General features: G+C 42.7%; 1 protein-coding gene across 4 annotated transcripts in view; it reads left to right on the top strand.

Annotated features, from left to right (window-relative positions):
- Positions 1-26563, top strand: part of PXDN (peroxidasin) — a 112020-nt gene that overhangs the window by 67902 nt on the left and 17555 nt on the right. For 3 of the 4 annotated variants that reach the window (XM_016186339.2, XM_016186338.2, XM_060187049.1), the window contains 12 exons: positions 191-262; positions 641-712; positions 2705-2874; positions 5797-5914; positions 8176-8345; positions 11340-11612; positions 13531-13647; positions 14857-15015; positions 15916-16028; positions 16927-17083; positions 20359-20467; positions 21304-21461. In XM_016186339.2, the coding sequence (XP_016041825.1) occupies positions 191-262; positions 641-712; positions 2705-2874; positions 5797-5914; positions 8176-8345; positions 11340-11612; positions 13531-13647; positions 14857-15015; positions 15916-16028; positions 16927-17083; positions 20359-20467; positions 21304-21461 (1688 nt within the window). The other variant, XM_060187050.1, reaches the window with a different exon arrangement.

The raw sequence follows: 26563 nt of genomic DNA on the forward strand, positions 1-26563 counted from the left end.
TTGTATTTACTCTTTTTTTATTAGATTGCTTTATGTGTCATCCTCATAATGTAAGAATTCTAGAATTGTTTACTGACATGAATTGGTATGACCTAGCATTAAGTAGAAAATCCAGATAGGAAAAATGTAACATAAGTTGTTTGAATGTTGTTCTCTCTTCTTTTTTTTTCTTTACTTTAAACTGCTTTAGATACCTGCACTTTAATCAGATAGAAACTTTGGACCCAGAGTCATTTCAGCACTTACCAAAACTAGAACGACTGTAAGTTGTATTTTGTTCTCTGCTTTATTTTGTATGGATCCTGGGCTCTGTCCATTTGTTGTACAGGGCTAAGGTCAATACCTAAGCCATACCCGAAAGTTATTTCAGTAGAAAATCTACTCCTAGTCTAGACCTACTCTGTTCCTAGAACTTCAGAATTGAGACTTATAATTTTCTTTTAATTTGGAAGCAGCGACAAAACAGAGAAAAAAAATCTTGTTCTTTTCTATGGTAATATTCACAAAATCATTTGTTTTAAGTAAATACAATTAATCAGGCAATTTTTAAAAAACTGATTTTTTTCTGATTATAAATGAGCATTTACATATGTCTTTGAATGATAATTTTTTAACTGTTTTGTTTTGTCTTTTCCCAAAGGTTTTTGCATAACAACCGAATTACACATTTGGTTCCAGGAACATTTAATCACTTGGAGTCTATGAAAAGATTGTAAGTGTAGTGTCTTCTGTGGTCTTTTCAGGTAAACCTAATTTCTCCAATCCCTCCATTTGCCTTGACTGGTGAAGTAGTATCATAATATGCACTGGGAGAGACTATCTGCATATGGCAAGTCTCTTTGATCCATTAGAACACAAAACCTAGCTGGCTCCAGGAATGTTAGCGATTAATCCTTTAATGATCTGGCAAGACATAATTTTAAGTTAGTTTTAAGCTCTTCGAGTCCATTTTTAATTCTGTGTTGTGCATTGTACTGGTGGAAATGAAATCTGATAGAATTTCTATACTGTGCTATTTTATTTAGGCAATCACAACTAAGCATTTTAAGTGGACTGAATTTTTTTAAAAGCCTGTAAAAGTTGTCTTTTTTAAAAAGTTTATACTGAATATTTCCTTATAAGAAGATTAACACAATTTAGTGCTAATGGAGAGTGCTATTTATTTATTTAATTTTTTTTGTATTTATTTATATATTCCCTTTTTGTTGTCCTTGTTGTTTTATTGTTGTAGTTATTATTGTTGTTTTTACTGATGCTGTTGTTGTTGGATGGGACAGAGAGAAATGGAGAGAGGAGGGGAAGACAGAGAAGGGGAGAGAAAGATAGACACCTGCAGACCTACTTCACCGCCTGTGAAGTGACTCCCCTGCAGATGGGGAGCCGGGGGCTCAAACCAGGATCCTTCCGCCAGTCCTTGCACTTTGCGCCACATGCGCTTAACCCGCTGCGCTACCGCCCGACTCCCGAGAGTGCTATTTATGTCCTGTGTTTTCTCTCATGCTCTGAAAGCATTGTGTCTAAGCTAGATATTACTATGATTATACCACTGAGCGCAACTTGAAAGAGAAAAAAAAAAAATCAGAGAATCTAGCCCAGATACACAGTGGTCTTTTTTTTTTTAAATATTTATTTATTTATTTATTTTTGCTGTCCTTGTTTTCATTGTTGTTGTAGATATTGTATTTGATGTCATCATTGTTGGATAGGACAGAGAGAAATGGAGAGAGGAGGGGAAGACAGAGAGTGAGAGAGAAATATAGACACCTGCAGACCTGCTTCACCGCCTGTGAAGGGAACCCCCTACAGGTGGGGAGCAGAGGGCTAGAACCGGGATTCTTACGCAGGTCCTTGTGCTTTGTACCACGTGCGCTTAACCCGCTGTGCTATCACCCGACTCCCCACAGTGGTCTTTTGTTTCATTTTACAGTGAAATAAGGTCAATACCTTCATCCTTGTTCAAAATTCTTTTTTGCTCTAAGATAAAGGAATGACTAGCCAGACAGAACATGATACTTCAGTAGGGTGATAGAGCAAACACTTTTATATTGGACAAGTAAGAGAGAGACTGGGTCAGAAATACCTGGTTGAGTTCAGGGAAGGCTGGTGTTTGGAACTTCTGTTTAGAATGCTTTTCCTTATATCCAGCCTCCTTTGTTCAGAAGAAAACCAATCATGTAGTTTCAACACTCCCTTCTGCTCTGCCTGTTCCTTTGTTTGACTCAGTTTAGGAAACCCCAGTTTTATAGTCTCCTTGAATTGCCTTTTTTTCCATCAGGGCCTCAAGGGGGTTGGTGGTTTCCTTCACTTGCATCTCTTCCCAGAGAGCTGGCCAGATGCCACACACCTGGCCTCTCCATCTAATTCATCCTTTGCACTCTGGCTCATCCTGACTGGCCTTGTCTTTCCGAGAATTGTGGGTCAGCCAGAGCTGGGCATGTCAGGTTCTCTGCCTCCAGTGCCATATTCATGTTGCTGGTTTTTTTCACTCTGGGTTTCTTTAACTGTCTATTGAAACATGGCTTTCTGCCTGCTTTTTTTTTTTTTTTCTCACGCAGCTGGACCAACTTAGATAAAACTTAGCTTGATGTCCTAGATAACCTGCCTCAGCAACCGTACCTACCTGCTTGTTGATTTGGGTTTGTCTGAGATGGTTGTTCTGTGTCATCCTATGTCTCACCACCATTGACTGCTTCATTTCAATTAGGAGGCTGGACTCTAATGCACTTCACTGTGACTGTGAGATCCTGTGGCTGGCAGAATTGCTGAAAACCTATGCCCAATCAGGGAACGCACAAGCAGCAGCCACCTGTGAATACCCTAGACGCATCCAGGGCCGGTCAGTGGCCACCATCACCCCAGAGGAGCTGAACTGTGGTAAGTGACCACTGAGGATTCTGATTGGTGCAACAGAGTCCCGGACATGCACAAGCCTGTCTTCAGATGTCTCTGGCAAATACCATGCCAGGTGTTGGGACCTGGCAAGGTTCTCCTTTGCACAGTCCTGCTCTGTAGTATGTGCAAGAAACTATTAAATGTTAAACATGAGTTTTATTTTCAAGGTCTCCTGAAAAATTTTTAATGAAATATGACACAGTCAGTATCCCTGTTTGTTCCTTCCAGGCCTCTTCATAGAAGGACTGGTAGGACTCCTGGTGATTATAGAAATCAGGATAGGGACAAGACTTTGTAGGGGTAGGGCAAACATTATGTGACATCTTATGTAGTGATGGCTACACAGGGTGTAAGGAGGCTGAAGTTCATCTGTGCCTTGTTAAGAAAAATCACAAGAAAGTGTATCAAACCAAATGATACTGCAATCCTAAGAACATCAAGGATTTTCTTGACTTTTTCCCTCTATCACTCTTTTGGGTACAAAATTTAATTTTCTCAAGGCATCATTATTAAATTGTTTAAGTGTTAAAAGAAAACTTCATGTGGTCCGGGAGGTGGCGCAGTGGTTAAGGAACTAGACTCTCAACCATGAGGTCCTGAGTTCAATCCCTGGCAGCACATGTACCAGAGTGATGTCTGGCCCTTTCTCTCTCTCCTCCTATCTTTCTCATTAATAAAATAAATAAAATCTTTAAAAAAAAAAAGAAAACTTCATAAAAATGAAACATTTAAGACCCAACAGATTGTTTACCTGGTAGAATACACACTTTATCTTAGTACTCAGGTCTTAGCACCTGACACAGAATGGGAGCACCATACATAGCACCAGGGGAAGCTTCACGAGTGACAGAGTGGTACTGTGGTATCTCTCCTTTTTATCTCCCTCTCTATTAAAATAAAAAGAGAAAACATATGAAAAATTAAAAGCAAAATGTCTTCTAGGCATAGTGGACTCTCACAGATGTGAAAACCTAGCAGACAATAACAAGAAAGAAAGAAAGAAAGAGAGAGAGAGAGAGACAGAGAAAGAAAGAAAGAGACAAAGTAAGAAAGGGAAAGGGAAACTCTATGGATTTCCTAAACCACCCCACTGATGATGATGCCTAACTACCCTTGACATCATCATATTCCTTTACAAAGATTTCTTTACATAAATATTTTATCTTACTGTATAGAATTTCCAGGTATCCATAGTGTTCAATTCCCAGTGCCCCCAGGCAGTGTGAACTTGGTCATGATATCAGTGTAGTCTGTGTCAGGACCTGCTCTGACAGTTCCTTGACATTCATAGTGACATTGAACTGAGTATACCCTCTTGACAAGAGAAACTCTGCTTAGACTTCCAGGGATGGAGGTCAGAGGCCATGACTGAGTGTGCTGCTGGCTGGCCTCCATTATCTAAAATGGGTGGTGTGTCAATGCTTAGTGCAACTGGGTTCATTTCCCTGAGGCATCCTTGGCTCTTCTCTCTGTGCTAACACTCTTCACAATTGACTGACTGTCTTCCTAAGAGTCTTAAGTTCTCCTGGTGCCTGGCCCTGCCTAGCTCTGACTTTGTCTGGAGAAACCAGACTTGGAGGCAGAAGAGAACAGTGCCTTCAGTTACTACCTTGAGTTAGGCAGTCCTGTTAGTGTCAGTTGTGTCCTGTGGGACAGATGCTCATAATGGTACTCCTGCCCCTACCGTCCAGGGAGAACTTTAAGAGTCACTGAGAGGCTGGTGGTTCCCTCCATCTGTTGTCTCTACCCAGTTGACTTGTTTATGTAGGAAGCTGAGCTTTCCTAGCATTCCCCAATCAGTTACTATGTCAAGAATATCAGACAAAAATGAGTGAGAGGACACTTAGATGTGACCACTGCTGAGATATGGGGACCAAGAGGAGCCAGTGTTTCTAGATCTGTAGAGAAGGAAAAATCCCAAAGAAGCAGAGTACAAACTTGGTTGGGGGGTACTAGGTGGTAGATGACTCTTGATGTGGGCCCCAGAGTGCTAGGAGGTTAAAAAAAAATGGATGACACACATTAGCATAGGAGAGTTAGCTTGCACACAGTGAGTTTAAGGGTTCCCTTTTGACAACCTGGTGGTGCTTACAATATTGACCATATGTTTTCCCTGTAGGTTGTGGGATATTGTGTAGTTACCACAGGTATCCATGTACAGACACATGCACACGCGCGCGCACACACACACACACACACACACACACACACTTGCTTTCTTCTTAGGTTGTTCTCACAGCAAATGTCCTTGATAAAGAATGAGTAAGTGGAGGTTGGGAGGTCAAGTCTCTTCTCAGATTTGTTGCCATTGATAAAATAAGGATAGACTGGGGGCATAATTCTCAATGTCAGTGTCTCTCCTGCTGCAAAGAGTCCTGCACTGCACTGAGTGTCATTATGACAACCAGTAGTGTGGGATTAGCTGGCACTGAGGAGGCACCAGGAAGCAATCGTCCTGAGTGCAGACTTGGGGAACAGGGACACCCAGTATTCACCCATGACAAGGACCTACATGGAGATGATACTGGTACCCAGTTGCTATATGTAGCCCCATGGCAAAATTTTTTTAAAACCATGGCAAAATATTTTTCTGTCTTCTATTCACTGAAATGATTCTTCATGTTAAAGCCAGTTTTTGTGGGATTCCCCCTTCTAGGGGGTGAATAGACTCTATGATACTGGACTGAGACCAGAGTCAATTCATCATTAAGGTTTTTACAGACAAGTCTCTGAGTTGTCAGGAAGCCCTGTGTGACTCACACAACCACATGAGCTCCTGTAGGGATGCCTGACTATTATTTTTGTGGTTTGAACATTTGTGATTTTCTTGGTTTGTATTCTTGTTTTATTTCACTCAGTGACTGGTTTAAAACCAAGAATGTCTCTGTTTCCTTATTGATACAGAAAGGCCCCGGATCACGTCTGAACCCCAGGATGCAGATGTCACCTCAGGGAATACTGTGTTCTTCACTTGTAGAGCAGAAGGCAACCCCAAACCTGAGATCATCTGGCTCCGAAACAAGTAAGTGAGTGATGGGCCGATGCCCTGGAGCTCATTTGGGACTCCACTTCTCCAAGTTTTGCTGGGCTGTACCTTTCACCACCCCCATGCTCTTGGGAACCCATCATAATAACTTCTCTTCCATGCATGGAGAGCATAAAGGAGAAAAAAAAGATGCACACTTTCTGCTTTGACACAGAAGCCTGAGATCAGGAGATGACTCAATTTGTAAAGCACATACCATTCTATGGGTGAAGTCCTGGGCTAATTAATCGCCAGCTCTACATGGGCGCACCATGCCAAACATCAGTGGGATCCCCATGGATGGTGAATCAGTCTTTTCCATTGTTTCCCTGTCTCTCTCATAATTTTTTAAAAAAAAATGGGGCAGAGGTGTCAGTAGGCTCATTCTATGTGATTTCATTTAAATAAAAAGAAAAAAGGAGCTAGGTTAGAAAGAGTTTCTGCCGAATTAAAGTCTCCACAAAGTGCCATTTTCTGCTCAGTGGGCCATGCTCACACTAAAAGGGATATGTTGATCTCTTTGTCTAGAGTTAGAGGTGAGGAGGAACCTTGGTTCTTCTCTGCCTGCCTGCTTTTCTCTGATGGAAGCTGTGTATGTGGTAATTGGCCTCACAGCTTTTGCATCTGGAAGTCTGTCCTAATTTGATGGCAGAGGACCCTTCAGGGGATACCCGTGTACTGAGCTCCTGAATATGTCAGATTCAACTTCTGAGCAAAGGAGTCCCTTTCATCCACAGGAATTTCTATGTGGGAAGCAGATGCATTGGTTGAGGGTGGGTCAATTCACTGAAGTGGCACCTGGTATTGGATGTAGAGACAGATGACTCCTTGGTCCTGGGCTTAATCTGTGTTAAAGTGCAACACTCCCATGCCTACAATTCAAAACAAAACGCTGGAAGGAAATCCTTAAAGTAAGACTGCCTTGTCATCACATCCTATGTTTATTTGTGTGTGATTCTGCCTGCATCCACTATGAAAGGATTTGCTCCAGAGATCTTGGCACTCAACATCTCCACACTGAGCTCCCTGGCCATGTTAGTCCTAACAGAGCAAGACTGGAACCTAGATGTTGCTTAAGTCATCATCCCCTCTGGACCTGGGCCCGACACCCAACAGAAATATACTGGGCTGTTGATTCAAGCTGTTTATTATGAGCACAAAAGAAGAAGAACAAAGGTAGTATCTGAAAGTTGTCAGTTACAGAAGTGAAGGTGTAATTCTTCTTGTCAGACATGGAAGTTTGTTCTGCACCTCAACATGCTATCCCCATAGCTGAACTGAGGATGGAACTAGGACCCAGTGTGAATGAGGTGGGGGGAAAAGTGAGATACCATCCCAGGCACCAGATAACTTGTTGCCTTGCCTATTCTGAAGGTGAAATTTAAAATTCAGAACATGGAGAAAATCTGAAAAGTTATCAAATGTGCATTTAAAGGGCAATGGTCCACAAATTTGACCCACGTCCATTGCCCGGATATTTTATAGATGAACACATTGATGCTAAAAGTTACAACTGCAATGCATGTTGTGGTGGAACAAGAGTTGAAGGCCTGGGGCTGGAATCCTCTGCTACAGAGCTCTGCCCTCCATCTATGGGAGACCTGCTATCCAGCTCCCTCATGGGTCTTGGGCTCCCTCCTTTGTGGGTCACCTTCACCTGTAGACCAACCTCAACTACTGGCTGACTGCGGAAGAGAAAGGGCAAAGCCACATTGGTGCCTGTGGTAACTCTTGTTTCCTGGAAACTGGTGAGTGAGGACAGATTTCACTGGGCCAGGTAGACAAGTACTTGTGGAGCACTAGTGAAGATAGAATGGGCTTTGGTCCCACATGGTAGGATCGGCTACTGTTTGGGAGACTCCTTAGATTTTTGGCAGGGCTGTTATTATGGAAATATTCTCAAGCAATGATTTTTTTTTTTCTGTTACCACATGTAATCTTTTGGCTTTACCCATGTAAAATGTTTCTACCCCATTATCTTGAATTAATTTGCTATAAGCAAAGGGGCATATTATTTGAGTTTTCTCCAGTATTTGTCCCTTTGAAACCAGAACCCCTTTAAGACATTTGTAGCTGGAACAGGTAGTTTTAAAAGCAAATGCATGAATTCAATAAAGATACAAATACATACACATTTTCCCCAGAAATGCTAATTATATCAGAGATGATCTGGAAAGGTCAATTTCCTGGAAAAGCAGGGATCTGTACCCTATAATCTGCTTTAAGCCTTCAAATTTACCAGACTTTCGTCTTCCTAGTAATGAGCTGAGCATGAAGGCAGACTCCCGCTTAAACCTGTTGGATGATGGCACTCTGATGATCCAGAACACGCAGGAGACAGACCAGGGGATTTACCAGTGCATGGCAAAAAATGTGGCTGGAGAGGTGAAAACGCATGAGGTGACCCTCAGGTACTTCGGGTCCCCAGGTATGTGGAAAGTATTTTTCACATGAGGTTTCTTCCAAATGTGTCATTCCCCATAACCACTTTGTTTTTCCAGTTCACCCCAAGGAGTAAAATCTGAGTACATTTTCAAGTCTCCAGGGACAGCTTAAGTAGGAGGTCAGGCCCAGGTTTCAGCTTTTGAAACCAGAGTCATTGGTGATTTATGACAATTGCTCTGTCACCCGAATCAGCACTTGCTACTACTAGGACAAGATGCTGAGAGGGGATACTTTTGACAGGTGATGCCGTGACATAGCTATCCAGAGGGACTCGTGCCTTGCTCTGACCTAACGTGGTCTGATGGAGTGATTATGCAGTGACAGCCACTCAACTGCCACTAGGTACTAGGGTCTCATGCTAAGGTTTTTGATTATTCCAAAAGAAGTCTCAAACTTGTCTTTTGTTGTTTTTTTTTGTTTTGTTTTGCCTCCTGAGTTATTGCCGTAGTTTGGTGCCAGCACTCTGAATCCACTGTGCCTGGTGGTCATTTTCTCTTTTTTCTTTTTTAATTGGATGGGACAAAGAAAAATTAAGAAAGGATGGAGAGAGAGACAGAGAGATACCTGCAGACTTGCTTCACCACTTGTAAAGCTTCTCCCCTACAGCTGGGGGAGCTAAGAGCTTGAACATGGATACTTGTGCAGGTCCTTGTGCTTAGTACTATATGTGCTTAACTGGGTGTGCCACCACCCAGATCCTTCAAATCTGTATGTAAAATCTCTTTGTCTAAAGTATTGGTGCCTGATCTAAAAAAAGTCTAGCCATAGGAAGTATAACTGTGGTTTTATAAGTTCGGATCTCACTAGGTTCAAATTCTGCCCTTGTTCGTGCTTTTAATCCATGACTATTGGTCAAAAGTAGAAATGTTCCTTGGAGAAGAGCCCATTGGAGTGGTCACATCTGCCACTATGGTTGGAACCAGGGGCTATGGTGTCCTTCTTGGTTGATACAGAGTCTTATTTGTCCACAATAGCTGTCTTGTTACTGCCTCTAGAAATACTTGCCAAGGCCAGGCAGTGGCACACCTGGTTAAGCAAACATGTTACCACGTGCAGGGACCTGGGTTTGAGCCCCCATTTCCCGCCTGCAGGGGAGACAGTTCACAAGAGGTGAAGCAGATCTGCAGGTGTCTTATCTTTCTCTTTCCCTCTCTATCTCCTCCTCCCCTCTCAATTTCTTGTCCTATAAGGAGAGAGAGAGAGGGAAAGAAAAAAGGAGAGAGGGGGGAGGAGGAGGGAGAGGGAGAGGAAGAGGAAGAAGAAGAAAGGGAAGGAAAGGAGAGGAGGGGAGGGGAGGGGAAGGGAAGGGAAGGGAAGGGAGAGGGGAAAGAAATGCTTGCCACCTACTCTTAGCTTCATTGGTCAGTCATCTCAGGGTTTGATTTTTTTCCCTGATACTCTGTTTCACATAATTTTTAAAATCTGTTGGATGGCAATATATAGTTTGTATGTATTCTCTTGCTTAGAGTCTTTGCTCCTTACAAGCTGGCCTGGTTGTTTGTCACTTGATAAACACCAGCATAGACACAATTAGGATTTATTAATGAGTGAGAATTCCTAGCAATCTAATTTGTCAAAAAAATCAAAAATAATATATTGCCACTGAATCAAAACCCTTAGTTAAATTTTGTTTCTTTTAAGGTATACTAAGAAAAAGCATACTACTATAAACTTATGCTTGTGTTTTATTTGTAAGGCATAAGACAAACCACAAAACAATGAGCAAAGTAATACTATACTATAAATGCTACAGAACTCAGGAGGATGATAGAACATGAATAAGGAGTTATTTAAGGGAATTGCAGAGCCAGGTGGTGGCGCACCTGGTTAAGCACTCACATTACAGTGCATAAGGACCCAGGTTCAAGCCCCTACCCCTCACCTGCAGGGGAAAAGCTTCACAAGTGGTGAAGCAGAGCTGCAGGGCGCTCTCTCTCTCTCTCTCTCTCTCTCTCTCTCTGTCTCTCTCCCTCTCTCTCTCTCTCTCTTCCTTCCTCCCTCCCTCCCTACCTATCTACCCCTTCCTTCTCAATTTCTCTATCTCTGTCTAATAATAAATAAATATATTTAAAAGAGTTGCTATGTTACCAGTTTAATCATTTTTTTAAAATTTTACATTTTAATAAGGGGGTCTAGAAGTTAGGTAGAAAGGGAAAGAGGGTTATCAGAGTACTGCTTAGCTCTGGCTTTTATAGTTGTGCTAAGGATTGAACCTGGAACCTCAAAGCCTCAGGCTTGAGAGAGTCTTTTGTATAACCATTATGCTATCCCTCCAGCCCAGTTTAATTGATTTCTTAACAAGAATATTTATCCATCTTTCATCACCTGAAAAAATTCAAAATTAACCTCTTCTGACCTGCATTTTAATTCTTAGGATAATAATAACTAACACAAATAAGTAACAGATTATAGGTAACAATAATGATATTGATGTTAGCAAATAATAAACATCCCTATTTAGTATACTAGCCTGCTGTAACCTACTGGCATCATTTTCTGAAACATACATCAGTGGTCTTCTATGGCCTGTGACAGGGCGTTCACACTACTCTGTTTCACATTTTTTATGACTTCGTGTTTGCTACAAGTACAGAATCAAATAGTAGCAACACAGACTATATGGCCTGCAAAACCCAAAATATATACTCTCTGATCCTTTTCAGACATATTGCCAGCCCTGCCTATTCCCAAAATATGGCAACAATTTGTGTTTCTTAACAGATTCTGTCCCTTTATCTTTCTCTTCTCCTTCTTGTACCCCTATGGCTTGAATAATATTCCTCTTGGTGTTAATGGCAATAATTTACAATAGAAATCATAGCCCAATTTGTAGGTTTCCAGGAGACTCTATTTTGAAGCCCTGTTGTTAGACACACAAGTTAACATATAGAATGAGCAGCATGAAAAGAGAATCTGAGCAAAATCCTTCTTATTCAGCTAGAAGACATTGAGCCAGAATTTCTGTTTCATTGCACAGCACGGCCCGCTTTTGTAATCCAGCCACAGAACACAGAAGTGCTGGTTGGGGAGAGTGTCACACTAGAGTGCAGTGCCACAGGCCACCCTACGCCACGCATCACTTGGACAAAGGGTGACCGTACACCTGTGCCTATTGATCCACGCATCAGCATTACGCCGTCTGGTGGCCTGTACATACAGAATGTCGTGCAGGAAGACAGTGGGGAGTACATATGCTTTGCAACCAACAGTATTGATAGCATTCAAGCCACAGCCTTTATCATTGTCCAAGGTAAGTGGCAGGATGATGGAAGCCCTTCCTTTTGCTGCTCTCTGATGCCCTGGTTCCCTGCAAACAGGATCATGACTTTCTCTGGCACTTTCTCCCTACTCCTGTCCCACTTTTTCTACTACACAACTCGGTTTAGTTTTACTTTTGCACTTAACCACCATCTATTCCAAGTGACACTTGGCCTATTTCCTGATTGGAGCTTCAGGACAGCAGGGACTGCATTTTGTCACTGTCGTCTATAGCACCCAGAGCACTGGCATGTGTAATTATTCGCAGAATACTCAAAGGTGAGTGAGTGAGTGTATGAATGAATGTATTAAAACTAATCAGCACCCATCAGGGAATTTCTCTAAGAGAAATTTTTGTATATAAGGTGCTGAGAGTATATATCCTTAAGAATAGTACTCTTTTTTTTCAAATTTCTTAACTGACTGTATAATGAGTTCATTAGTTATTCTAAACAATTATTTAAATATAACTACAAAGGAAGGGCATTAGTTCAGAAGCAATAAAACAGTTTTGAAGTATAAAATACAGAGACATTCGTTCATCTCTCTAGTGTCTGTACCATCTTTCCTTGCCTCTAGCAGAAGCCTTTTCACTACCAATTTGCTGTTCACACTTCTGCTTATTTTTCCACAAATCTATTTGCTTGTTTTGGTTACTACTTAAAAATGAAGTCATATAGAGTATCCTATTCTGTCACCTGTTATTTTCAACTTCTTTTTAAAAAAATATTTATCTATTTATTTATTTATTTATTTATTCCCTTTTGTTGCTTTTGTTTTATTGTTGTAGTTGTTGTTATTGATGTCATCATTGTTGTATAGGATAGAGAAATGGAGAGAGGAGAGGAAGGCAAAGAGGGGGAGAAAGATAGGCACCTGCAGACCTGCTTCACTGCTTGTGAAGCGACTCCCCTGCAGGTGAGGAGCCAGTGGCTCGAACTGGGATCCTTAGGCCGGTCCTTGCACTTGGCGCCGCATGTGCTCAACTTACTGCACTACCACCCAACTCCCTTATTTTCAACTCTTTTTTAATATTTATTTATTTATTTATTTATTTATTTATTTATTTATTTATTTATTTATTTATTGTCCCTTTTGTTGCCCTTGTTTTTTATTGTTGTTGTAGTTATTATTGTTGTTATTGATGTCATCATTATTGGATAGGACAGAGAGAAATGGAGGGAGGAGGGGAAGACAGAGAGGGGAAGAGAAAGACAGACACCTGCAGACCTTCTTCACCACCTGTGAAGCAACTCCCCTGCAGGTGGGGAACCAGGGGCTCGAACTGGGACCCTTGCACAGGTCCTTGTGCTTTGCGCCATGTGCGCTTAACAACTCTGATCTCTAGACACAGTTGTGCTAGGTAATATTTCCTAACCATTTGCAGACATTAATTTTGATGAAGAGTGAATTGTACACTTTTTAAAATGTGTGTTTTATTAATTTTTTTTTTTCTTTATTTACCAGAGCACTGGTCAGTTCTGGCTTCTGGTGTTTTGGGAGATTGAACCTGGGACTTTGGAGCCTCAGACTTGAGAACCTCTTTGCATAACCATATGTTATCTACCCCCCACTTGATGAAGAGTGAATTGAATTTTTTTTAGTCAGTGTATTCCTATAGTTGAAATAGGACATTAGCTGAATCTTCATTTGCTGTAGCTAGCAGTGTTATAGAATAATAGTCTTTCTGTACTTTTTCAGTGTGCTGCTGAAAAAACCCAAAGTCTAATATTCTCTAATTAATTTCTTTTTCTGTCTCAAGTGTCTCCTGGGCCTCTCCTGGGTCCGTTTCCAAGTGGACGGGGTTCTATACAAGTCTAGTCATTTATTGATGATGATAAAGGCATGTGAAGAATTTTCTCTCTAAACCATCTTTTAAATTTTATTTCTCATTTTTTTTCTTCTGAAAGCTCTTCCCGAGTTCACTGTGACTCCTCAGGACAGAGTTGTTATCGAGGGTCAGACAGTTGATTTCCATTGTGAAGCAAAAGGGTACCCACAGCCAGTCATTGCCTGGACAAAAGGAGGTGAGTCAACCCTGAGCCTTACTCACCTAGCTCCTTGCTTCTCCTGCTCCACTTTTGGGACTCAACTTAGAAATAGGTTCTATTTCCCAAGAGATAGTTAATCCCCAGTCTTTGGACCTGGGCTGTGCTCTTGCAGAGCACCACGTGACCCAGTGTTGGCAGAAAGATAAGGCATCTATGTCCTAACCACTGACCTCATTCAAGTATCCTGGCAGGACATGTATAGAGATCTATCCTCACTGAAGGGACTTGGGTGTGGCCTTTTGTTTTCTTACTCCCATCTTTCCCACACAGTCTCTGCGGCTTGCCTTCAGTAGAGTCTTAATTAACATTTTGAATGACATTAATGAGCATGTAGCACAGACCTTGCTGGAAGCTGCTAATGGAATGACTGTTGTCTTCTTTTTTATATAATTCTTGCTCTCATTTCATTGTTGGGTTTTCCTGTTATTTCTCCATCCTGTATTAATGACTGCTGATCGATTCATTATTTGAATATAGCCTAAGAATAAATCGAGAACCCTAGCCTATGCTTTACCCTGAGGAGGAAGACAGCAGACTAGATGGAGAAAGCTTGGGTATGGGCCTTCAGGAATCTCTCCTGGGATAAAGGCAGGTGCCCTTGAGATCCTGAGAATGATTCCCAACTTGAACTCCTGGCCCTCGCAGAGATCCTGAAAATTCTCAAAGAGGACGCAAATGTTCACACTTCAGGCCTGTACCCTTATACAGGGATAAGAGTGGCTTATGCCCCAAAGGAATGTGTTAGGACTTTACTTGGGGCATCAGCCTCCATGCTATTTCCCCCACTTTTACTGTCCATTTAGACCCAGCTTTTCTAGAACCCACCAGTGTGCCCAGAGACCTCTGAATTCCAGCTTCCTGACTCTTCCTTAATTAGCACCAGATCTCTGTTACCTGTCCTCTCACCCTTTTGGAGGGCAGGCAGGGAGTGTGTTCTCTTTGTCCCCAATTTGGACAAAACAACCTGTGTTGCCACTTTATAAGATGTTTGTGGGTATGTGTGTGGGTACATGTGTAACTTACTAACCAAGAGTGGGACTATCTAGACCCCGACTCGTATAACGATAAGTCTCTTTAATCCACTCATTTGCTCAGATAAGTCCTGCTTGACCCCTGTTGTTTTGCTCCCAACTTTGCTCCTGTCTCATGTGTCTTGTGTGACTGAATGGCCACCCTGCCTTCTAGGGAGCCAGCTGTCTGTGGACAGACGCCACCTGGTGTTGTCATCAGGAACACTCAGGATCTCAAGTGTCGCCCTCCATGACCAGGGCCAGTACGAGTGCCAGGCTGTCAACATCATCGGCTCACAGAGGGTTGTGGTCCACTTGACGGTGCAGCCCAGAGGTAAATGTGACAGTAGATCCTTTAAGAAGCAGGTGATTCACGCAACCTGCGACCCTGAGACCAGGAGCTGCAGCTGGCATCATAGCACCGCTGAGTGCAGAGCTCTCCTTTGAGGACACTTGCTTTCCCATGCTTTTACAGCACAAGTCATGGAGTCACTTTCTTTGAGCTACTTAGTATATTTATCTTTTTTTTTTTTTAATGATACTTGTACCCTAAAGCCAATTTGTCTAAGTAATATTGGATGTTTGTTTTTTTCCCATTGACTTGTTAATCTTCTGACAGAGAAAGGTTGTTCTACAGGCCTTTTCTTACAGGGTGGATATTAAAGCAGTGCTAACTATAATAAATGGGAGCCCAGGACCTGAGCAATTTCTCTTGTGTCCCCGGCCTTGTGTCTTTTTGTCCCCTTTGGATGCCCATCTGATTTTTCTGGCGGGGATAAAGATGCTGTCTCATGTCAGAACATAGAGATAGGATGGGAAGGCATGAGGGAGTCCTGAAGTATAAAATCACAGAGGAGAAAGGAGTGTATAGGAGTCTGGCTAGGACCTCCGGTCCTGAGAAGAAGCCCTGAGTTATGAATGGCTTCCTACCCTATGTGTTTGTAAATCAGCTTTTGGCTCAGAGTCTTTAAACTCAGATGCAGGCTCTTGAGCAGATCTGAACTTGTTGAGACTTGTAGTCACTCTGTGAACCCCACACTCATCCCCAGCCAGGCTTCTTTGCTTAGTACATCACTACTGGGAGACATAGATGTGACTGTGGCTGAGATCTCTGGGTGCCTGGGGTCCACCTTTACCTGGGACAGGAGGGACTCTGCTGTTTTGAAACTTTTTGGTATAAATGAGGGATTCTCTGAGTTCTCCAACTTGTCAGCGGGTATCCCTTGCCTTCCAGTCACCCCAGTGTTTGCCAGCATCCCGACCGACATGACAGTGGAAGTGGGTACCAACGTGCAGCTCCCATGCAGCTCACAGGGGGAGCCTGAGCCAGCCATCACCTGGAACAAGGTACACACCTGGGGAGAGTGGGTGACTACAGCTGACACCTACAGATTCTTCTGCAAAACTCCTATCCCAGAAAGACTGACTGTGTAAATTGTGTAAAAACTTCAAGTGTAAATTCTGGGGGCATCCTTATAAATAGGTTAAGATAAGACAAACCAGCTCAAATATTCTCCTTCCCACATCTTCTTTGTAGTATAAACAGAGACACACTCATGTTTACTCCTCATCCCTTAGTCAGTAGACATTGTGTTTGTTGATTGTTTTTATTTATTTATTTTTTTTGCAGCTGAGGCATTACACAAATGCTATTTCTCCACTTCGGACTGTTTCTCCATTCAGTTAGAGAGGCAGAGACACCACAACCTCAGGGCTTCCTTTGGTGTGATGGCACTTCCACAGCAAGGCATGTTTCCTACACAGTGAGCTATTCGTGGCCTAGTAGAGAAGGGTTTTGATTGCTACTTATTTTCCCTCTTTCTTTTTTTTTAAAATTCTATTAAGTGTAATATAAAATACATAATAGTGTGATCAGGCTTTGAGGCTGGTCAAATTGTGCCCCTTCTGTGGTCTCCAGCCTGCTTCTGGTGCAGGAAGGACTCAGGGGAGTCCCTCACACTGGACCTTCTGGTGGTGAATCTTCCCCCAGCCCCAACCTGAAACGCCCACAGAGCACTGTTTGTGTCTTATTCTTTTTTGGGTGTTTTATGAGCATGTTAGAAAAACCCATCTCATAGAATTAACCCCGAGCAAATTGAAATCAATTTGTTTCAGATCTGAGCCCAGGCTATGTTGGCAAATCCATTTGTGAGATTTTAACCAGTGGTACCCCACCCCAGGATCAACAATTTTGGCTTCTTTGTTTTCTTCCATCTATTTCTTTTCTTTTTCTTTCTTGCTGCAGGATGGGGTTCAGGTGACAGAAAGTGGAAAATTTCACATCAGCCATGAGGGATTCTTGACTATCAACGATGTTGGGCCTGCCGACGCGGGCCGCTATGAGTGTGTAGCCAGGAACACAATCGGGCAGGCTTCTGTCAGCATGGTGCTCAGTGTAAACGGTGAGACCCAGTATTCAGGGCACAGGTCTTGTTCTGGTGTAGTCTCCCTTCGTGCAGTCAGAGGAGACAAAATAAGTGTACAAGCCCTCAGTGCAGTCCAGGACCACTCATGTTTGCAGAGACAATACACCCCTGGTTTGTAGGGGAGGTCTTGAGTCAAAAGGTGGACCTCCTGGGGCATTGTGCACTCCGTCACTGAGTAGATGTGTTCCGGCCAAGCATGCTCTGTGGAAGCTTCTGCTTTCCCTGAGACCACAAACCACAGTGGCAGATTCACTCACTGGGACTTTCCTCCTTCAGTGATGTGGTGGTTGGTTTAGTGGTTGCCCAAATCCATGCAAATCATACAACATGTAATTTATGGTCATTTGGCAAACGTTTGAATGCCATTGCTGCTGTATCTTCTCCTTTGCTCTCTACTTGGGGTATAGTCATGTATATTCCTCACCCTCCATTGTCTTTTAAAAAAGACTGGGTTATTTTATATGAAACAGAGTTTTACATAAGAGAAAGGAGTGAGGAACAGAGCACTGCTCATGTGCATTCAGCTTCAGGGATGAAACCAACAGCATCAAGGCATACACATGCTCAGCTCTACTAGGCAAGCTCCTTTCCCGGCTGCTCTAAGTGTCTTTAAGGTAAACTGTCAAAGACTCAATAATAATTCTTTCCCTGGGTCACACCAATAGCCTTAGAAACAAGCTGCTCCTCACCACTTATCCCCTCATATGTTCTGTTCTGGGCTTCAGTAGTTGATCTTGGTGTTGATCTTGACATATTGCCTCCATCTTCATAGAAATGCAAACCTGAAAAGGACTTACTGACATTTCTCTATGTCAACTGTGGCCACCAGTATACAAGCCATTCCCTTTCTCTTCGGTGTTTGTTCCCTGATACAAACCTGCATCTCCTCTTATTCGTGTCCCAGTGCTTCACCAGGTGGCACTGTGCCTGCCACAGGCCTTTAAAGAAGTGCCAGCTCTACCTGGTTTTAAGTAATAGGGAGATAAGTGGAAGGTCTTTTATCTTCTTTTTACCAGAGCAGTTCCCAGTTTATGCTGGTGCTGGGGATTGAACCTAGAACTTCTGGTGCCTCATGCATGAAAGTGGATGGGAAGCTTTTTTTGACTAGCCACCATACCACCATATCTCTCTCTCTCTCTCTCTCTCATTTTTTTTTCCAAATGAACCAGAGAGACCAGAGCACTGTAGCAATTTGACTGTGTTGCTGATTACATGGCATGGACTTCTTCAATAAAAGATAACAGATTGGCTGGAGGAAAGGTTGTTTTATTTGGAAGAATCGAAGCCCTAGACAAATATTAATTGAAACAGAAAGTAGAAGAATGTGAGACTGGATGATAGTCCACTTGGTAGAACGCACACTTCACTGGTGTTGAGCCCCAGGCACCATATGGGAGCCCCGTGAATGGCACCTGGGCCGCTCCACCGTAGTGGTAGAGCAATGCTATGGTGCCTCTTCCTCTCCCTCCTCCTCCTCCTTCTGCTTTTCTTCTTTCTCTTCCCCTCCCCCCTCCTCCTTTTCTCTCTCTCTCTCCCTCCCCACCCCTCTTTCTCTTCTCCTCTCTCTCCCCCTCCCTTTCTCTCCCTCCCCAAAAAATAAAGTCTAGAAAATTGATTGGGGGGAAGTAACTCAGTAGTACTACACATTGCAAGGCCATGGGGTCACTTTTTGGTGCCATGTATTAAAACAATAAGGGTATTAACCACAAATTTTAAATTAAAGGTTTTTTTTAAGTGAATTGAAAAATAAATATTAAAAAGCATGGGGGCAAGAGATGATTCCCTGGTTAAGCATACATTTCACCATGTACAAGGACATAGGTCCAAGCCCCTTGGTCACCACACTGAAGCACCTGCACAGGGAAAATTTCACAGTCAGTAAAGCAGTGCTTTGGTGTCTCTCTTCTGTCTGTGTCTCCTTCTCTCTCTACTTCTTTCTTCCTCTCTGTCTCTTACCCTTTACCTAAAATAAATAGAGCCTTTCAAGAGCAATGGGATTTTGTAGATTCAGAACACAAGCTATGATTCTGGAGGCCAATAATAGTAAACAAAATCACAATAATGCTTTAAAAATAAGGAAGGAGGGGCTGGGTGATGGCACACCTGGTTGAGCGCACATGTTATAATGCGCAAGGATCCAGGTTCTATCCACTGGTCCCCACCTACAGGGGGAAAGCTTCACAAGTGGTGAAGCAGGGCTGCAGGTGTCTCTGTCTCTCTCCTTCTCTATCACCTTGTTCCCTCTTGATTTCTACCTGTCTTTACCCAATAAATAAATAAAGATCATTTAACAAAGGAAGGAGAGGAGCCTGGTGGTCATGTACCTAGTTGAACACCTAAGTTACCATGTACAAGGAGCTGAGTTCAAACCACTGCTCCCCATCTATGGAAGAGAAACTTTAGGAGTGGTGAAGCAGGGTTTCATATGTCTCTCTTTCCCTCTTTATTTCCCCTTCTTCTCTCAATATCTTTCTGTCCTGTCAAATTGGGGGGAAAAAGGCAGGAGTGGTCACCTCGAGTGGAAAGGTGGATTTGTCATGTGGGCATAGAGCCCTAGATAATCCTGGTGGGCAGAAGAGAGAAAGGAGGGGGGCTGAGGGTGGAGGGAGAATGGAAGGAAGGAAGGAGAAAAAATAAAGGAGAACAGGAAATTGCAAAGGGAGCAGTAGCTTTAGAGGATCAACAGTGAATATATATGCGTGTTCACAAACATGTCTGCATGTACACATGTATGTATATGTGCTCACATACTGAAAGTGTGAGGGCAGACTGTGTGTAGTGACAGATCAGGCCGTAGGTGGGATAATGGATGGAGCCATCCATGAAGAGGTGATTGGGTGAGGTGTAGACATCCATGAAAGTTTTGACCTTTGGAGAAACAAACAAAATATGCTAGGAAATAAAACACCTCCACTGGCCACTCTCTGTCAGGCCAGCCACTCACTTAACATTGCCTTTGTGGTCATGCCCTGGTAAAAGAACTTCAGAGTTCTTTAACTTCCTTCTCCATGTCCTTTATTTATGTGCTCTCAAATCTCAAAGTCTGTAATTCCCATACTGTTTTGAAAACAGCTTCTCATAGAATAAAATAATTTAAGTGATAAAATAATTTAAACTTTGGTTTGAGGAAAAAGAAATTTTTTTTTTTTTTGGAGAGAAGTATGTCTTAAGTCTAAATGATGTAGTGTCTAGACATTATTTTATGAGTCACTTGTACTTTTCTGGTGACGTGGGACTTCCTGTTTTCCTAGTGCCTGATGTCAGTCGAAATGGGGATCCATTTGTAGCCACATCAATTGTTGAAGCAATTGCTACAGTGGATAGAGCTATAAACTCGACCCGGACACATCTGTTTGACAGGTATGGTGGAGAAAGAAGGGAAATTGGGAAGAAAGGGGGGGGGAGGGTGGCATTAAATAATGCATGCGAATCTAATTTACAAGGTTTTGACTGGTTCTGTTTGAAGGAAAAAAAATAATTCTGAATTTAAAAATCTCAGAAAGAAAGACATTCAACTTGCCGGGAGACTAAAATAACAAAGATGTGTAATTTCTGAATAGGAGCTTGAATATGATTCATTAATAAAAACAACCCTGTTTTGAAAAAAAGTTGGTTTTTTTGTTATCTTTATTTATTTATTGGACAGAGACAGGCAGAGATTGAGAAGGAAGGGAGTGATAAAGAGGGAGAGAGACAGAGAGACACCTGCAACACTGCTTCACTACTTGTGAAGTTTTCTCCTTGCAGGTGGGGGTTTGGGGGCTCGAACCCAGGTCCTTATGCATTGTAGCGTGTGCACTAAACCATGTGCTCCACCATCCAGCCCCTTGTTTTGAAAAAATACAATTTATTCTTTGTCTTGTGATCAAATGAAAGCAAAAACCAAAATGTCAGCAGCCTTTAGTGTATTACTCACTTCAGCAGTTCCAAAATGCTTTTGTTGTTGTTTTTTGGCATTGTAATTGAAACAGATGTATGTTCTCTCTATTGACTTAATTAATTATTTGTTTTTAGTGTCTTTTGGTTTTATTTGTTTGTTTCTTGCCTTCCACTTCGGATGAGTAAGGTACAGTACTTTTCATCCATAGACAGTAGTTACAGAAATATTACAAAGCAATAATTATCCGTTCGCTGCCAGTTATTTGTCCTCACTAATTCTTTCAACCTTCCCTTTTTGCTTCCTCAACTCTAATCAGCCGTCCCCGCTCTCCAAACGATTTACTGGCCTTGTTTCGGTACCCAAGGGATCCTTACACCGTGGAGCAGGCTCGGGCAGGAGAGATATTTGAACGAACGTTGCAGCTGATTCAGGAGCACGTGCAGCATGGCCTGATGGTGGACTTGAATGGGACAAGTCAGTACCAAGCCTGTCCTTGCTCTTCTCTCCCTCCCTGAGCCTTGTGTTTATACAGATCATAGTGGCATCACTTTCACTGTAAGAAGTTAGAATGGATTCTGCAGTGGTGGATGATAGTAGTTTGTAAAGTATAATGTATAAAGATGGTAGTAGTTAATGTTTGTACTGCTTGGGGTGTACTGTGACCCACTGTGACTGTCCCAACCTTGGAGAAAGGAAATTATTAGAAAACTTTGCTGGATAACAGTCAAGAGTAGCTAAACAGCCCTATTACCACAGCAACATGTGGCTGGTAGAAAAGTATCTTGTTTGGGTTTCAGCTGGGAAGCAGCTGATGAGCTTTTGGATGGCTTGGGATAACAGACACCCTCCTTCATCTGACATGACTCGTAGTGATGCCAACAGCAGGAGGTGCCCTAACCACATCAGGAGTGGTGCTATGCTGTTAGGGATAGCTGATGCATGGTTCTCTAGTGTGCAAAAGCCTCATTTCAATGAAGGCTCTCTCTCTTTCTCTCTCTCTCCATAATTTTTTTATTGGGAAGTTAATAGTTTACAGTTGACAGCGAGGACTCTCTTTTAAGTCAACATTGTGCCTACACATAGCACAGTGAATAAAGCCAACCATAGCCATTTTTTGTGCAATAAGGAGTGATTTTAAACTCTTTGTTTTATGACTTCTTGGTGTTTTTTTTTTTCTTCTGTTGTTTCAATGAACATATTTTTTCCTACCAAAATATAAAGTAATTCAGGAATTTAAAGCTGATCTTACAGTTTGGTATGTGAAGTGGCCATGAAAGCTTTATTTTATAGGAAGAGTAATTGCCTCTTCTTCCCTTTCCTAAAGCTTTCCTTTAAAAAAATTGACTAGCTATTTAATAATGATTAACAAGGTTGTTAGATAACAGGGATACAATTCCATATAGTGCCCACCACAAGAGCCCCATGTCCAATCCCTTCCATTGGAAGATTCCTTATTGTTTATCCCTGTGGGAGTACAGAGAAAAATTTTTTCTGGGGTGCAGAAGGTGGGAGGTCTGGCTTCTGTAATTGCTTCTTCACTGGACGTGGACATTGGCAGGTGGATCTATAGCCGCACTCTGTTTCTGTCTTTCCCTAGTCGGGTAGGGCTCTGAAGAGGTAAGGTTCCAGGACACATTGGTGAGATCATCTGTCCAGGAAAGTCTGGATGGTTTCATAGTAGTGTCAGCAGCTTGGTGGCTGAAAGGCAATAGGATAGAAAGCAGAACAGAGACTTCTAGAGGCGAGGCTATAGACTAGCAGCAGCTGTGTTTTGTTTTCCCCAATGAACTACAAAAGGTAAGGACAATCATTCGAAGGTTCAACAATTTACCACCAGAACTCACCAACCCATAGCCACCAAGTTGCAGATGCTATCATGACACCATCTTGACCTCCCTGGGAAGATGATCTCAACAATGTGTTCTGAGACTTCACCTCTCCAGAGCCCTACCCCATTAGAGAAAGACAGAAACAGACTCAGGGGTATGGATCCACCTACCAATGTCCAGGTCCAGCAGAGAAGCAGTTACAGAAGCTGGACCTTCCACCTGCTGTACCTCAAAAAGAGTTTTGGTCCATACTCCCAGTAAGATAAGGAATAGGGAAGATTCCAGGGGATTGCACACAGAACTCTGGTGGTGGGAACTGTGTGGAATTGTACCTGTTATTTTACAATCTTGTTAATTATTATTAAGTCACTAGTACGTAATTTTTAGAAAGATATAAAGCAGGACAAATTATTTAATAAACAGTAACCCAAAAGTAGGACTAGAGCAGATGAAATTAGGAAGTCTATTTTACTTATGGACCAATGGACCCATGACTTTAGTAGTTTTTGCCTGAGCCCTATAGCTAAAATACAGGTGGACTAAAAGTATTGTCTGGGAAGATGGTATAAAAGTTGAGAATAGGACTAGAAAACTAGGGCAGAGAGTAGCCTCCAAGTATAAGGAAAGTATATAAATGCATTAGCTATTAGCTCCTTGATCTGACCTAGGGCCCATATCTATTTATATTTAGCACAGAAGCCTATGTAACCCCTGAGTCCTTGTCAGTCTGAGCTCAGAGTCCATGGTAACAGGTAGGCACATTCTAGGCTGAACTCATATCAGGACCAGTCTTACTTGAGTAGCACAGTAGATTGACCCAGCCTCCCTTCAGAGAGTGAGGCACTCCCTACCATTGCTGCTCTACAGTGAGGGCAAGGTCCTGGATCCTCTCCTAAGTCTTGTCACAGCTGGGGCCAGTTTATGACTATGCGTTGGGATTTTAGGTATCTCTGTATGCACAGAGGAATTCTCGTCCAGGTTGATTTGGTCTAACTACCATACAGCCTGTCTATTCTTACTTATAGCAGCCCTAGCCTCACTCATAGTCATACCCTTGGGAGATATCGGAGAACTCTATCATTCTCTACCAAGTCTTTTCCAGGAAATTTTCACCTTCCAGGTATGAGAGGCAAGATGTTTTGGACATGTAACTTATCTCTGTAGCATCTCTCTGCCCTCCCATGTTTAGTTTTAGCATAAAGAACTGCTTCTTTTCTGGTAGGTACAAAGGACTTGCAGGTGGTGGGTGTGTTATTCTTGCCACCACTTCTTTTTTCTTATTTGGCTAATGGCTCAGATATTGACGTATGTTGCGGTACCTCCGCAGGTGGTATGCATAGACCTGCTGCCATGTGCAAAAAATAAAACCCTTCTTCAGATTGCTCACGAAAAGAGGACCCCATATTGATTTATATCAGTAAGTGCCAAAACTTTAGAAATTCGAAGAGAGAAAATAGAAAAAGTAAAATGATTCAAATCTCCACAATATGGAGTCACGTTACTAGTTCCCTTTGTTATCGAAACAGAAGGGAATGTGGCATTTCGTCAATCCACCTGTCTGTTCCTTCAGCACATGTGTGTTGGGCATCTGCTCTCTGCCATGGCTGGGAATGTAGCAATGACAAAGAGAGAAACCCTTGAACCTCAGAGGTGTGGCTTCCCACTGAAAAGAGGCAAACAACAAAGGAGCTGATTGGAGCACAGAACCACCAAACAAGAATGCAACCTGAGGTTGCATGAGCTGGGAGCCATGGGAGTTCTGTGCAGTGAAGCACTGTGACTTAATGTGGGCTAGGATGCTGGGTGACAACATTGAAGAAGCAAGTGCAGGAGATGTGGCAGGCTGTGAAATCATCGAACAGGATGTGACAACACTGGTCTGGGTGGCGAGTGAGAATCCTGAAATCCAGGTGTGTCCTGAAGCAGAGGGGACAAATTGACTCCTGTCCTGGACACAATTAGTAGTGACAAAGAGTCAGGATGACACTGAGTGAGATGGCAGGTTGGATAAGGACTCATTTAGGGTTAGGTGAGGGACTGTCTCATCTATGAATGCATACACAGCTATAAGCATGAATCTTCATTTCCAGGCACACTTACATCATGAAAGTTTAGTTCACATCCTTATTCATATATGTTCCTTTCATTATTACTACCCAAAGTTGGCTGCCCATGTCCTGTATTTCCTGCCCCCGCCAAAGCAAACTAGAATGAGTTGAAGTGACTTTTTTCCCAAAATTGAAACCTATACCTCAGATGGTCAGCACTACCTGAATTTTTGCTTCTGTTGCATTTTATCCATGAAGTTTCAGGACTCTCTGGCTCCTTAATGCAGCTAATGGTTCCAGATATATATATATGGAAATTATCTTTATGGACACCTTCATGGTGGGGCTGGCCCCTGCCCTGTGCCTGGGCTCTGCCTGGCACCTGCCTCTGCTCCAGTGAGAACAGTAGGGCCCAGCCTAGAAAGCTGACTGAGGAACCACTCTGCTCTGATGTAGTATCTGTCCTTGCTAAGCCTAGGGCCCATACTTGCAAAGTGCTAGTGTCATAAGATAACTCCTGGGGCTGGTTCAGGGTTCAGGCAACATTGGGAGGAAGCTTCTTTGATATACAAAACTGAGAACTTTCTGAGACTTCCTAATAGGAAATACAGCTAGATGTTCCAGCCTGGTTGATCTAGTCTTTTAGGAATTGTGTCCTGAGAAGTGTGTCCTCAGGTCTGATGAGCCCAAGTGTTGCTAGTGGGACAGGAGCGTAGGTTCTGTCTGACAAAGATTTCTTTCTTGACTGTGCATGAGTTTATATGTCTGACTGTCACCACCCCACACCATAGAAAATCTTCACCTGCAGTGTTGTACTGTATTCTTTGGTGGAAATATCAGACACCACCCGCTACAATGGAGGTAGGGAACTCTCATTTCCTCTAAATGTGATCAGAGTTGGTCTCCATTGGATCTGACCTACCTGGGAAAGTACAGTGAGCACTGAGAACACAACATTGCCAAGGAACGTGGGGTGCAAGGGTATAGGCACGTGTAGTGTGCAGATGTGTCTGTGAGTGTGCTCCACACAGATGTGCATGAATGTGTATATCCCCATGGGGACATGCTCTGTGGGAGTCCATGTAGCTGCTTGGGTGAGCATGAATCTATGAGTGTGTCCTACATGGGTGTGATTGTGTACTTGGGTGGTGTGTGTGAGGGTGTGGGGCAGTTCCCTTTTGTGCATATGTATAAATGTGTGTGTGTGTGTGTGTGTGTGTGTGTGTGTGTACGCAGGTGCACTCTTCCTACTGCAAGGAAATGGAAGCAGAGTTATCTAAACTCCACTATTAATCCACTAGATCTGAAGTAGGGTGGGAAGGGAGAAGAAAAGAAGGGTTTTGGGGCCAGATGGTGGTGCACGTTACAATGCACGAGGACCCAGATTCAAGCCTCCAGTCCCCACCTGTAGAGGAATACTTTTCAAGTGGTAAAGCAATGCTGCCAGTGTCTCTCTGTCTCTTCCTCTGTATCTCCTCCTTTCCTCACGATTTCTGACTGTCTCTATCCAATAAAGTGGCCAAAAATAGTTAAAAAGAAAGGTTTGACCCAGAGATCTACTGTTCTTTTTCCAAATATGAAAAGCTGCCACTCAGTTTTACAATAGAGTATAAAATTTCAGTCTTAATTTGTTCTAACTTCTTCATGATTTTCTTCCTTAGTAACTGAAAAAGAGGACTGTGCTTACATGAGCTCTGGT

This window comes from Erinaceus europaeus, chromosome 3 (genome assembly GCF_950295315.1).
Source record: "Erinaceus europaeus chromosome 3, mEriEur2.1, whole genome shotgun sequence".
Taxonomy (NCBI): Eukaryota; Metazoa; Chordata; class Mammalia; order Eulipotyphla; family Erinaceidae; genus Erinaceus; species Erinaceus europaeus.